Source organism: Lytechinus variegatus, chromosome 2, assembly GCF_018143015.1.
Source record: "Lytechinus variegatus isolate NC3 chromosome 2, Lvar_3.0, whole genome shotgun sequence".
Classification (NCBI taxonomy): domain Eukaryota; kingdom Metazoa; phylum Echinodermata; class Echinoidea; order Temnopleuroida; family Toxopneustidae; genus Lytechinus; species Lytechinus variegatus.
Window position 1 is genome coordinate 57,491,725 of NC_054741.1, and position 11,931 is coordinate 57,503,655.

The following is an 11,931-nucleotide window of genomic DNA, read 5'->3' on the forward strand; positions in this document are numbered from 1 at the left end:
AGACGTGTCAGAATGGTAAGATAAACTATATAAGCCCTATATCAAAGAGGAAGTTCACCCTGACAAAAAGTTTATTGTAAAAATAGCAGAAAAAATAATGAAAAAAATATTGCCGAAGGTTTGAGAAAAATTCATTAAATAATTGAAAAGTTATTAGAATTTCAATTATTTGATTTGTGACGTCATATGCGAGCAGCATTCCTACATAGCGAATGGTAGCAAATCAATGAAATGTCATTTTCTCAGAAAATTGAAAATGGTTTTCACTGCACCTTTTGTATATCAATAGACAAATCATTTCACACCCGATCATGAATAGAAAATAAAATTAAGTCATCAGGAACCATACAAAATTTGAAATTCATGCATTTTATAGGGGCAGTTGCTCGTTTATGACGTCACAAATCCAAAATTTTCCTCAAACCTTCACCAGTATTTTATACTATTTTTTCTGCTATTTTTACATCAAAGTTTTCTTCAGGGTGAACAACGGCACCAGTCGTTTTCAGTGATGTTAGACATTGTAGCCTTTACGCCTTAAAAATCTAGACCTATACCATGTAACTATGTCATGACAAGCACTAAAATGACACACGATATACTTTAACTTAAGAAATCAAGGGAGCACTAATTTTCACTGACAAAATTTTCTCTGAGCCAATCGGATGCAAGGTTATTGGTAGCTTTGTATAACAATAATTAATGATTTTTTTTGAAAATATATATTTTTGCTGTTCGCTTGCTTATCTGATTATGAAAATGAATCCATGATTAATCGGAAATATTCAACCAAAACTTTAAAAATCAAGTTTTTATGTTTGTATGTTGATATGCTTGTGATTGTTTTGCCTTTATTGTAGTGAAAATTTTTAATCAAAATGCAACGAAAATCTAATCATCATCTTTATCATAATCATTTCAAAAGGAATATAGGAGCATAACCGATATTAATTCATCTGAATTACAGAGACCGGTCCATGTAGGAATAAGCCTTGTGTGAATGGAGATTGCACGAATCAATTTGGAGGAGGGGAAGATTTCTATACGTGTGACTGCTACCCCGGTTGGCAGGGTGACAACTGCGAAATAGGTAGGATACCGATATTACCAAAATATTATTTATTTATTTATTTATTTCTACAAAGTTAAATCATATTCGACTATTAGATGATTACTATTTATTCCATGTTCTTTTGTTATTTTTTCCTCATTCTTACTTTTTAAATTATAATTTATTTTATCTTTACTCATTTCTTTTCTTGTTTATTAATTTGTATTTTCTTATTTCTTGATTTTTATTCCTTTTCTCTTTCTTTTTTTTGTGTTTTTCTTTCCTCTTCTTAATTTTTCTGTCTTATCTTTTTTCTTTAATTTTTATTCTTTTTCCATGCCTTTGTTTTACATTTTTATAGTTGTTCTTTTTGGCATATTTTGCTGTGAACTGCAACAGATAAAAAAAAAAACAGCTGGATTTTTGGCGTCTTAATACTTTTAGTCGATGTTTCGGGATTCATGGGAGGGGGGGGGGTCCGATGCGGAGAGAAAGTCAATTTCACTTTTGTTTTCTTTTATGTTACAACTGTAGGCCTATCATTTTACACTTGCAACTTAATCTGTGTGTTTGTATTCTCCCAAAATATATAGATCGATCTCTAATGTCTAAAAAAATAAGATGAATTAAAATTAGTACAACTAATAATAATAAAATTCAAAAATAACAAATGTATCGTGAGATATGTGTAACTGTGGAAAAAATAGTCAACTAAGAATGGTAAAACGATTCAGCTAGATTTTTTCTCCTCTTCTTTACAAAATAGATAAGCTAGCGCCCCCATATACGTAGAATGCATCCTTTTTACGTGTTTTTTTGGTCGCGCATGGTATCCACTCGTCAATGTAAGTGGCCCCTCGGGGAGAAGTGCCAATTAAATGACTGTCTCTCGGGCAGATCGGTGTCAGGCGCCTTTATACCAGATCGGCCACGACACCACCGTCACACACAGTACGCGCATGTTACCGTCAGTATCGTCTGCTTAGCAAAATAATTAATAATATGTTTTATTAATTTTCTTCAGATATCGATGAATGCATCGTATTTGGATTCCCATGCCAAAATGGAGCAGAGTGCAACAATCTGGAGAATGCATATTCCTGCAATTGTACGTCTGGCTGGACTGGATTCAATTGTACTGAAGGTGAATTCAATTGTAGATACGTTTTATTTCTATGTACTATGTAGTAGTACAGTGTGCTTGCTTATCTTCAGTCCCATACGTGGGATTTACTGTTAGTTTTTAGAAGATGATTGAGTGGCTAGCTGAGCTGTCACTCGTAATCATATTTATTATTTGTATCCATTTCCTCACTCACACGGCTCGCCATCTCACACACAGTGGGAGGAACATAGTCCACATAGGTCATAGGCTCTGTTATCCCCACTTGTTCACTGATCCTGCCTGTGGGGAATCTACAGGTAGGACTATGGTATGCCAATGCTGTACATAGCACACACTTTGAAAAATCATTAAAATATCACTTTTGTGACCAAAAGTACTGATTTCCATACAGTTGCAATTTATTTTTCATTAGTAACTTGGGAATAATTTTTGTATTCACCAGAGCGCTCAAAAACTTGAATTTTGGGCATATTTTTGTGTACGCCCTCTATTGGTGGAAAGTAATATGGCAAGAAAATTTTCATTTTTTGATCTCTATTTTTAATTAAGAAAAAATGATATAAAGAATCAAATTTAAATATGAGCCAAGCGGTATGAATTAACAGGTCTAATGGAAACTGTCAGTGTAAAAAAATCAAGCATTTGCCCCAAAGAAAAAGAGAAAAATGAGCCAAACATTGCCACCCTTATTTTGTCACACATGGAGATATAACTGAGAACAAGGTTATTATAACCTTGTTCATTGAATGAGTGGTTAACGGTAGTGCGTAGATCTACGTAGTACGTGCCGGGTATGGCGGGCCGTGAATGCCAGTATTATAGGACTACTAGCATACAGCTACACGCCTATGTAGTAAATGTAATCTAGTAAATGTAAAATTGTTTTTACCAATGGGGTATCATGCGATATATATAGGGGCCGGGGGGGGGGGGTTAATAGAATAACGGTATACCTAAAGCAGTCGGGGTGTCAGGTGACCCAGGACTAGTCATGGCCGGGCCGGGGGGGGGGGGTATGCAATGAAGAAAAATAATGCCATGCAGCACGCCTTGGTTTTAGGGGGTTTTATTATTTGGGGCATAATACTAATAGGGGGTATATACGAGCACTTATGGGTGAAGGATTAAGAGTATAATGGTATACATCAAACCAACGGTAACCAGCGTTACTTGTCATGGCAGGGGGGGGGGTATAGAATGAAGAAAGAATAATGCCTAAGTAAAGTCCTATAATAATGGCATTAACGGCCCGCCATACCCGGCACGTACATACGCACTACTGAACTACCGTTAACAACGGTTGTGGAGCTGTTGCCTGAAGTTAGCAACCTAAAATAATTTAGACCCTCCTCTGGGCCGGGGATTTCTAACTTTTATTTGTTTTTGTAATATACAAGAAAAAAAAATGCACAGAGATCACTCCTAGTACCAATGAGGTCGACGCAGATGTTAATCGCTAACTGGAAATGAATATGAATTATGAACTAGAAAACAAACTGGGCATACATGCATGATGAGCTGTCGCCTTAATTGCATGCACCTCAACAGCAATGGAATAAATGCAACGAATGAGCGCAAGATATAAAAAAAAAAAACTCTTATTTTTTTGGAGATTAAAATGGAGGATTCAGGTCTTTTTCAGGGTAAGAAATTAATCTAAATGTAAAGACCTTGTATGGAAAACTTTTGGCACTTTTGTGGCAGGTTGGTTGTGTGTGCATTCAACCAGAGCAAACAGGCAAGTGCATGAATGTGTGCTCAGTATCTAGCAGGGCTATTCCTAACAGACCTTAAGGGAAAGAAACTGTCCATGGCATGGAGGGGTAACAAATTATCAAATCCTTTATTAAATCATGATCAAATTTAAGTGAAAAATATTTTGGCCTCCCTTCAGAATATAATTCAAATCTGGAGAGGGTGTTGCAATGCCTATGATACTGTGATGTCTCGTTTTAACTAGTATTCTTACAATTGTAGGCCTAATAATAAATAATTATTATAATTATTATCTAGTAGATATCTGGTTCTAACAGTGGACAATCACGTTACAATGCATTCTAAAAGTACTCCAATATTTCATAAGCTTCAAATGTTATTACGACAGTATGGATGACAACGGTCACAATAATTATTTTAGGGCCTACCATTTTATAACACAGTGTTGTAAGGGAAGAGGATCAACATTTCAGTAAGCAAACTGGCTAGTGTAACAAGGTTGAGATTAACACATCATACAATCGCATGAATGATTATACCATTTACACAATACATTGCATTCTCAAGCTTCATCATACCTTGGGCACATGATACCAGTAAATATAACATTTGTCTTTGGCAAGTTGCAAGATCTGATCCCCTTCCTTGATTTTTTTGTTGAGAAGCACAGGTGTCTGTGGTAACTGTCATATGAAGCACTGTTGGATAGAACATCTATCAAAACCTTCCAATATTTTTTTTTCACTTCATCATTCAATATTTCAGTGCCGTTTCTTAATTATTCAGGGAGTTCCTTGTCAAAGTGAATTTTTTTAAAAAATCAGATTTCACAAATATTTTTTATCCTGGTAGTTGCATGATTTTTAGATTTGGGAGATGTAACAAATAGGTCAAATTCAAAATTCATGTCAGGACCAGGGACATAAAGTCCAAATTTATTTAGCTAATCAAATACAGCTCCCTGCATGCACATACCATGAAGTTTTCTCATTGTACATTTGGAATGAGGTACATGTAGCACTTATATGTGACCTTTACTATAAGTGCATACAAACTTGAAGTTGTGAAGTTGAATGTATGATTGATATGTTTTCGTTTTTTTTTTTTTGCATCACTTACAGATTTTGATGAGTGCTCAAGTATTCCATGTCTGAATGGCGCTACCTGTACAAATCTGCAAGATAGGTTTAACTGCACGTGCCCCTTACAGTGGACAGGAACACGATGTGAAATAGGTAACTGACATAGTTATGGTCATCATTTATCGCAAATGGATACAAATAAGAAAATAATGTAAAGGCGTGATGTCACGCTTTTCAAGGGGGTGGGGAATGGGGGGGGGGGGGGGTGGGAGATGACACAATAGACTACTGCCTAACTCTCCGCCAATCAAAGTGTATGAAAACTTTAACTACAACTTCTTCTACTACTACTACTACTTCTGCTGCTGCAGCTTCTTCTAATCCTACTGTTACTTCTACTACCACCACTGCTGCTGCTACTACTACTTCTACTACTTTTACTACTACTACTGCTACTACTACTACTACATGTACTACTTCTACTTTTGCTGTTACTATTATTTCTACTACTTCTACCACTACTACTACTGCGACTGATACTACTTCTACTGCTACTGCTTATACTACTAACTGAGCATGATGGCTCAGTGGTAGAGTGCTTGCCTCATGAACGGGAGATTGTGACTGGTGCATTGACTCAGTTGGTAGAGCGTCCGTCTTACAACTAGAGGCCGGGAGTCCAAATCCCAGCTGTGTCAGACCAAAAGATGGGTGTTGCTGCTACCCTGTTTGGCATCCAACATTTAAGGGATAGAGCCTCGTAGATCTGGCACTGCACAGTGGCTCCAGGGTCCACGATCAGTTTGGCAAAATGAGTTTTCAGAATATTTCTGAGTCAAATTTCGAATAATAAAATATTGATTTTCTTTCCTATTTCTATTTGTATTAATACTTTATCTACTGCCTAAAATATCTTATCTTCTAATACTACTGCTACTACATCTAATTCTACTACCACTAGTTCTTCTGCTACTCCTGCTAAACTTTTCATATTACTACCTCATCTGGCAATCCACAATTATTTAGCGATAAAAATGACATGAATATATATTTTATGATATATTGTTACGAATGATCTATTTTCTCTCCCAATTTTTTCCTTTCAGAGAAAAATGCATGTATCGGTGACCCCTGTCTTAATGGAGGCACATGTAACAACTACTATGACTACTACACATGCACCTGCCCTGCTCATTTTCTTGGTGCTCATTGTGAAGATGGTAAGGCACTGATAATACTGATATATTACCAATATTTTATGCATTGTCTCGTAGTAGGAATCTGGCTCAACCTCTTCTTGCATCTCCTATCATTAGAATTGAGAAGATGCCGGATATCTTGAAAGATGCAGCTCAGACCTTGCTTAAAGTGCCAGATTTCAACTTTGTCATTAGTTTTAATTCTCTACCAATACAATGATCACTTGGTTTGTGCTGCCATTTAGTTAATTAATTCATGATTCTAGTAATTTGTTACCTTCCACTCAACAATATTTGCTTAGTTAGAATAACCCATGTGAGCCCGTAAACAAGAGGAGAATGGTTCATCTAACATTTTGTTCTTGTTTTCCCTGATCCCAGCCTCAAGTATATGCTATGCGACTGGTGATCCTCACTATTTGACCTTCGATGACGTATGGCATGACTTCCAGGGTGATTGCGAGTATACTCTGGTCCAGGAATGCAGAGATGGCACAGACTCACCATTTAGAGTTGATGTCAGGAATATTGACAAGGAAGAGAATATCTATGGATCATATACCTATGAAGTAACAGTTCAAGTCTTTGAAGTGGTAAGTACAGTCCGAGGTACATATGTGATACCGTTTCCCTTCAAGATAAAAGTTACCATCAACTAATTGATTTATATTTTGTCTGGGGAAAACCTGAATATGCATAGCAAATTTTTGCTCTTATTCAATTTTCTAACCCAGTTTTGCAGTAAATATTGCAAGCTTTACAAAATAGACAGAATTTGCCATGTTGTAGCTGTTCCATCACTAAACTAGTAATCTAAATGGACAAACTTTGTTCTCCAGCTGTTTTTGAAATGGCTTCAAATGGCTATCAAAAGAGAGAAAAACAAAATGCTGAAACTATTAAGAGGGATGGATGATTCCCTCTTTTTAAATTCTCTTCTACTGTTTATAAGGGCTAAATAGTCCTATTCACTCAACATATTTTTTAATAAAATGCAATTTCATTAATTTCTTTCTTCATAGGAAATCACTTTGAAACAAGACAGAGAGGTGTTTGTCAATGGACGGCGAGTGACCCTACCTGCAGAACCAATATCAGGATTGACCGTGAAAAGCATTGGTTTCTATGTGGTAAGCAAAAATTCTGTGGTATGTTCCACGAGTCGAATAAAGTGGGCAAAGATTGCAGAAAAACACAAAATAAAATTTTAATGTGTGTAGACACTTTTAAATGTCTTTGAGTGAAAAAATATGATTTGATTCCAAAGCTAGGGATGGAAATTTGCCACATTTAGTATTTGGAATGAAATCAGGATGATGTATATGATTATTTGTACATTTTCACTTTCTTGAAGAACCAAATTAATTATTTTTAGACACAATTTGTCTATCAGGGCTTGATCGTTGAAATAAAAACAGATCACAGACACATTTATACCAATTGGGATTTTACAGGTCAGATTCTTAAAAGTCAAATCAATTTTAATCAATGTATTTAAGCTAAACACATCTACCTGCAAATATGAATTTGTCAATAGAAATTTTGTTTAACACTTACGTTCTTATCCGTTGTAGGAAGTATCAGCCGACGTCCAGTCAAATGGTCAGAATGTTTATATCTTTGTCAAATGGGATGGTCAACGAACTGTTGAGGTCAGACTGCCATTTGCCCAGTATCAGAATATCACATGTGGTCTATGTGGTAATTTCAATGGGAACCTGACAGACGAGTTTATTATGCAAGATGGCCAGTTGGTGAGATATTTGTTATTGCCTTCTTGAACCAGGTGGTACAGGTACAAAATATATGGATATTGACATAATTCAGAAGTCAAGACTTTGATTCTCTTGTGTCAAACCAACCGATTTGATTTGTGAGAAGGCTGTACACTTTGATACTGAAGCATTGCTCACCTTTAAAGAGTGCTATCCTAATCATCATAGGTTTACATGTACATGTATTATGACTAAAGCATAGGCTGATATTATAAAGAGATATGCAAGAAGATAGTCATGCTGTTCTATGTGATATACCTCGATTCTTACTTGCAAACACTTATTTCAATGGGGGAATGTTTCTATATTGTATATCATTGCTCTGATGGATTGGTATCACTAATTTTCTTGTTCTTAATTGATTTTTGTACAACTATGTTATATGAATCATAAAAAAATTAATCATGTCACCCTTCATGAAAACACCGCATCACTTCCACGTGCTTTGTCCTATGGTAGGCGACTGATGTTCAAGAGTTTGGCAATAGTTGGACAGTAAACCCTGCAACTTGTGTCCCGTTGGTTCCTGAAGATAATCTCTGCAACGAAACGTCTGATGCGTATAACCAGGCTTCCCTTGCCTGTCAAATCATAACAGATTCTACAGGTAATGATTGATGTCATTGTATTCATTGCTATTAAGCCCCATTCCATGAAAAATAGGAGGGGGTATAAAACCCTTTTAAGGTTTTGTACCTACATATGTGGTAATAATTCAATAAATTGCAAAACATTCAAGTACATTTAAAATGCTTTTTGTTTTTCTATTAAAAAGCCCTTTCATCTTTTGTTGAAATTTAGTGATTGCAATCCTGCCTCACAAAATGGTCTTGTACCAAAAGAAAAGAAAAAAAGGAGTTATTTTTTATTTTCTTGGGATCACTAATATATATGGTTTAATAAAGAAAGTGATATATGGTTTCAGCATTGTTATTGTTTTCAATGTTCATGCAGGTATAGGTAATACCACCTGTCAGTACTAATCCTATATTTGGTAATCCCCCTTTTGACTGCAGGGCCTTTTCAGAGATGTTTTGACACTCTTGACCCCATTCCATTCTATGATGCATGCGTGTTTGATGGCTGTATAGTCCCTGCTAGTCAGCTCAACGAAACAACATGCCATCTCATTGAACTCTACGCACAGGCATGCCTTGACCGCGAAGCTGTCATAGAGGATTGGAGAAACGATTCCTTCTGTCGTGAGTATATCATTTTGTCAAAGATTGTAGGGTTGTGTAGGCCTACTCACAGTTTGGTCAGCCCTTCTCTTTATTTTGAACTTGAGGGAAAGAATATGAATTTCTGCCATTCTGAGTTCTTCTTTTGATAGAAATTACCTATTATACCTTAATGACAAATTTCTGCCATTCTGAGTTCTTCTTTTGATACAAATTACCTATTATACCTTTATGACAAATTCCTGTCCTCAATGTTTCATATTGAAAGTGAGAAACTGGTGTCTGATTTACTAATCTCTGGAAGGTTTCTTTCAAGGTGACCTTCTAAGTTCTAACAACCCGTTGTCTAGAATACCTTGTCACAGGTCTAGGTACCAGTTTTAATTAGAAATGATTTTTTTTCTAATTTTATTGCTTGTGTAAAAAAATCAATTCTATCAAATAATTCAAATTGATATACTGTTCAATTTTTTAATAGAAGATATTTTCTTCATATATTTGCAGCGGTTTCCTGCCCAGCTGACCAGGCATACAGTTGGTGTACCGATGCCTGTCCATCTACCTGTTATGATGTCATACAAGGGGCTTCCCCAATCTGTGACAGACCATGTGTTGAGGGATGCCGGTGTCCAGATGGCCTGGTGTTTGATGGCTTTGACTGTGTAGACATGAGCCAATGTGGATGTTATGTGGATGGAATATACTACTCGGTAAGAATGATTACTGGGTGTTGATGTATAATTTCAGTATTGAAATATTATGAACACTTCATGAAAAATGCACAATCTGAAGTATGTAGTGTATATCCCAATGACTACTACTCATGACACTGGGATTGTTAATGGATATCTATATAGTTTTGGAATGTATTGTAACTTGCTGTTTGGATACATGATATTTTAAAGTTCTAGTTGTAATAAATTCTGTATGATAACTTGTTCAGTACTGGTCTAAATTGTCACAAGGTAAATGATATGATGTTGTATACTAGAAGTAACCCATTTTAGATCTCATTAAGCCTATGATCCCTGGCCAAAAACAAACCAAGCTTTTCTCCTTTTAACTTTAAAAAAACCAGTGAAATGGAGTGATATTTTACCTGATGATATTGTCCTTCCTACAGATTGGGGATAGCATTTACACCCCTGGCTGCTTCTCCAAGCGCACTTGCAGCGGTAACAATAAGATTGATAGCTCTGCCCAGACCTGCAGCGAGTTTGCTACTTGTAGAATTGAGGAAGGCGAACATGGCTGCAATTGTCTAGCTGGTTATGCTGGAGATGGAATCACGTGTTCAGGTATGAAAGATTACTCAGTGAGAACCTTAAATTCTTTTGGATTCAAATACATACATGTGTACTAACATGCTTGCCATCACTAGCTGCTTATACTTCAGATGGGATCGCCTGTTTAAATACTAAGCAGTCATTAGGTTACAGAAAATTAATAATTGATACAATTGAAGTATATGGATTGAGATATACTTGGTAATTTACTCATAAACTACTTTTGCAATTTGTAAGTATAATGTATGTAGTTTTTCTATTAAAAAAAAGAATTCCTGCCCTTGAGAGTTTGGCCATGGTAAGCCCATTGAGTTAAACTGAAATTATTCTGTAGCATTAAATGTATACATATCTTTTTTTATTTTTTTATGCCTCTTTACAATGTTAGTGAATCCAGAGCTCTTAGGTACCTTTATAGATCTGCCTCTTATCATTGTTATTACATTGTATTTACTGTATTAAATTGTAATAGATAGGGTGAATATTAGACAAAATTTTTCAATCATCTGAGCGCTCCATTCACATAAAGCATTATTATCTGTCTCCCACAGACATCAACGAGTGTGACAGCAGCCCGTGTATCAATGGAGCATGTGTGAATGACATCAACTTCTATGCGTGTAACTGTGACCGTGGATGGTCTGGTTACAACTGTGACCTTGCCTGTGTGGAGAATCCTTGTGGAAATGGAGGCTCCTGTGTGGAAATCGATGCTACTTCATTTGAGTGCCAATGCCCTTTCCCATTCAATGGAACATTCTGTGAAATCAGTGAGTACATGTAGCAAGGACTGTTGCAGGGTTAAATATGTACTACAATAGTCATATTCAAGGCTTCACTGCATGCACAATTGCATACCAGCTTTCCTGGATTTTTCAGTTCAGTTTGAACAAAATTTAACTAATTGACCACCAAAATGATTTTTTTAAGGAATATGCATTATGCCAAATAATTCTGGTAGAAAATGCATACACAATTATTGCCGAGAATGTAGAAAATTTTTGAATTCCTGCTGGGTTTCAAAATCTCTTTTCAGTTTAATACATTTCCTGATTTTGCATTGTTGTTCTAGATCTGCATGTAAAATGATATGGTAACTGTTAACTTTAATTGTGAATACTTTATCATCAAAGCATTGTTTGCTACAAATATATATTTACTTGGCCTTAACTTAGGTCTTTTGCCTGGAATCTATCTTGGTGTCAAATCTTTGCCAATCCACTTTTTTAAAAGTCAAAACAATGGGAGAAAAATTAGAAAACTGCAGAGTAATCCACAACATTTGTTAAAGTTCATTTAATAGATTGAAGCAAGATTTTTTATTCTTTTGCTGGTAAAAGTATATTGTTTCATCTTTCGGAAAGAAATATAGTGTTCTGTGTGCTCTTATTTGCTTGTAGAAAGTACACATACACAATATCAGATAATTATTAATAAAATTCATGTCAATTTATGATAATGTATTTGTTTAAAGTTCAGAAAAAAATCCTTGTGAGGTTCCAGATGTTCTCCTGT

General features: G+C 35.7%; 1 protein-coding gene across 1 annotated transcript; it reads left to right on the forward strand.

Moving 5' to 3' along the window:
* Positions 1-665: 665 nt before the first annotated feature.
* LOC121406879 (zonadhesin-like) lies at positions 666-11,200 on the forward strand. The gene is made up of 13 exons (XM_041597751.1): positions 666-672; positions 968-1,090; positions 2,076-2,195; positions 5,015-5,128; positions 6,082-6,195; positions 6,556-6,767; positions 7,197-7,304; positions 7,749-7,928; positions 8,409-8,556; positions 8,966-9,151; positions 9,635-9,840; positions 10,254-10,428; positions 10,968-11,200. The coding sequence occupies exons 1-13, from the start codon at positions 666-668 to the stop codon at positions 11,198-11,200; spliced, it is 1,926 nt and encodes a 641-aa protein (XP_041453685.1).
* The last annotated feature ends 731 nt before the right edge of the window (positions 11,201-11,931 follow it).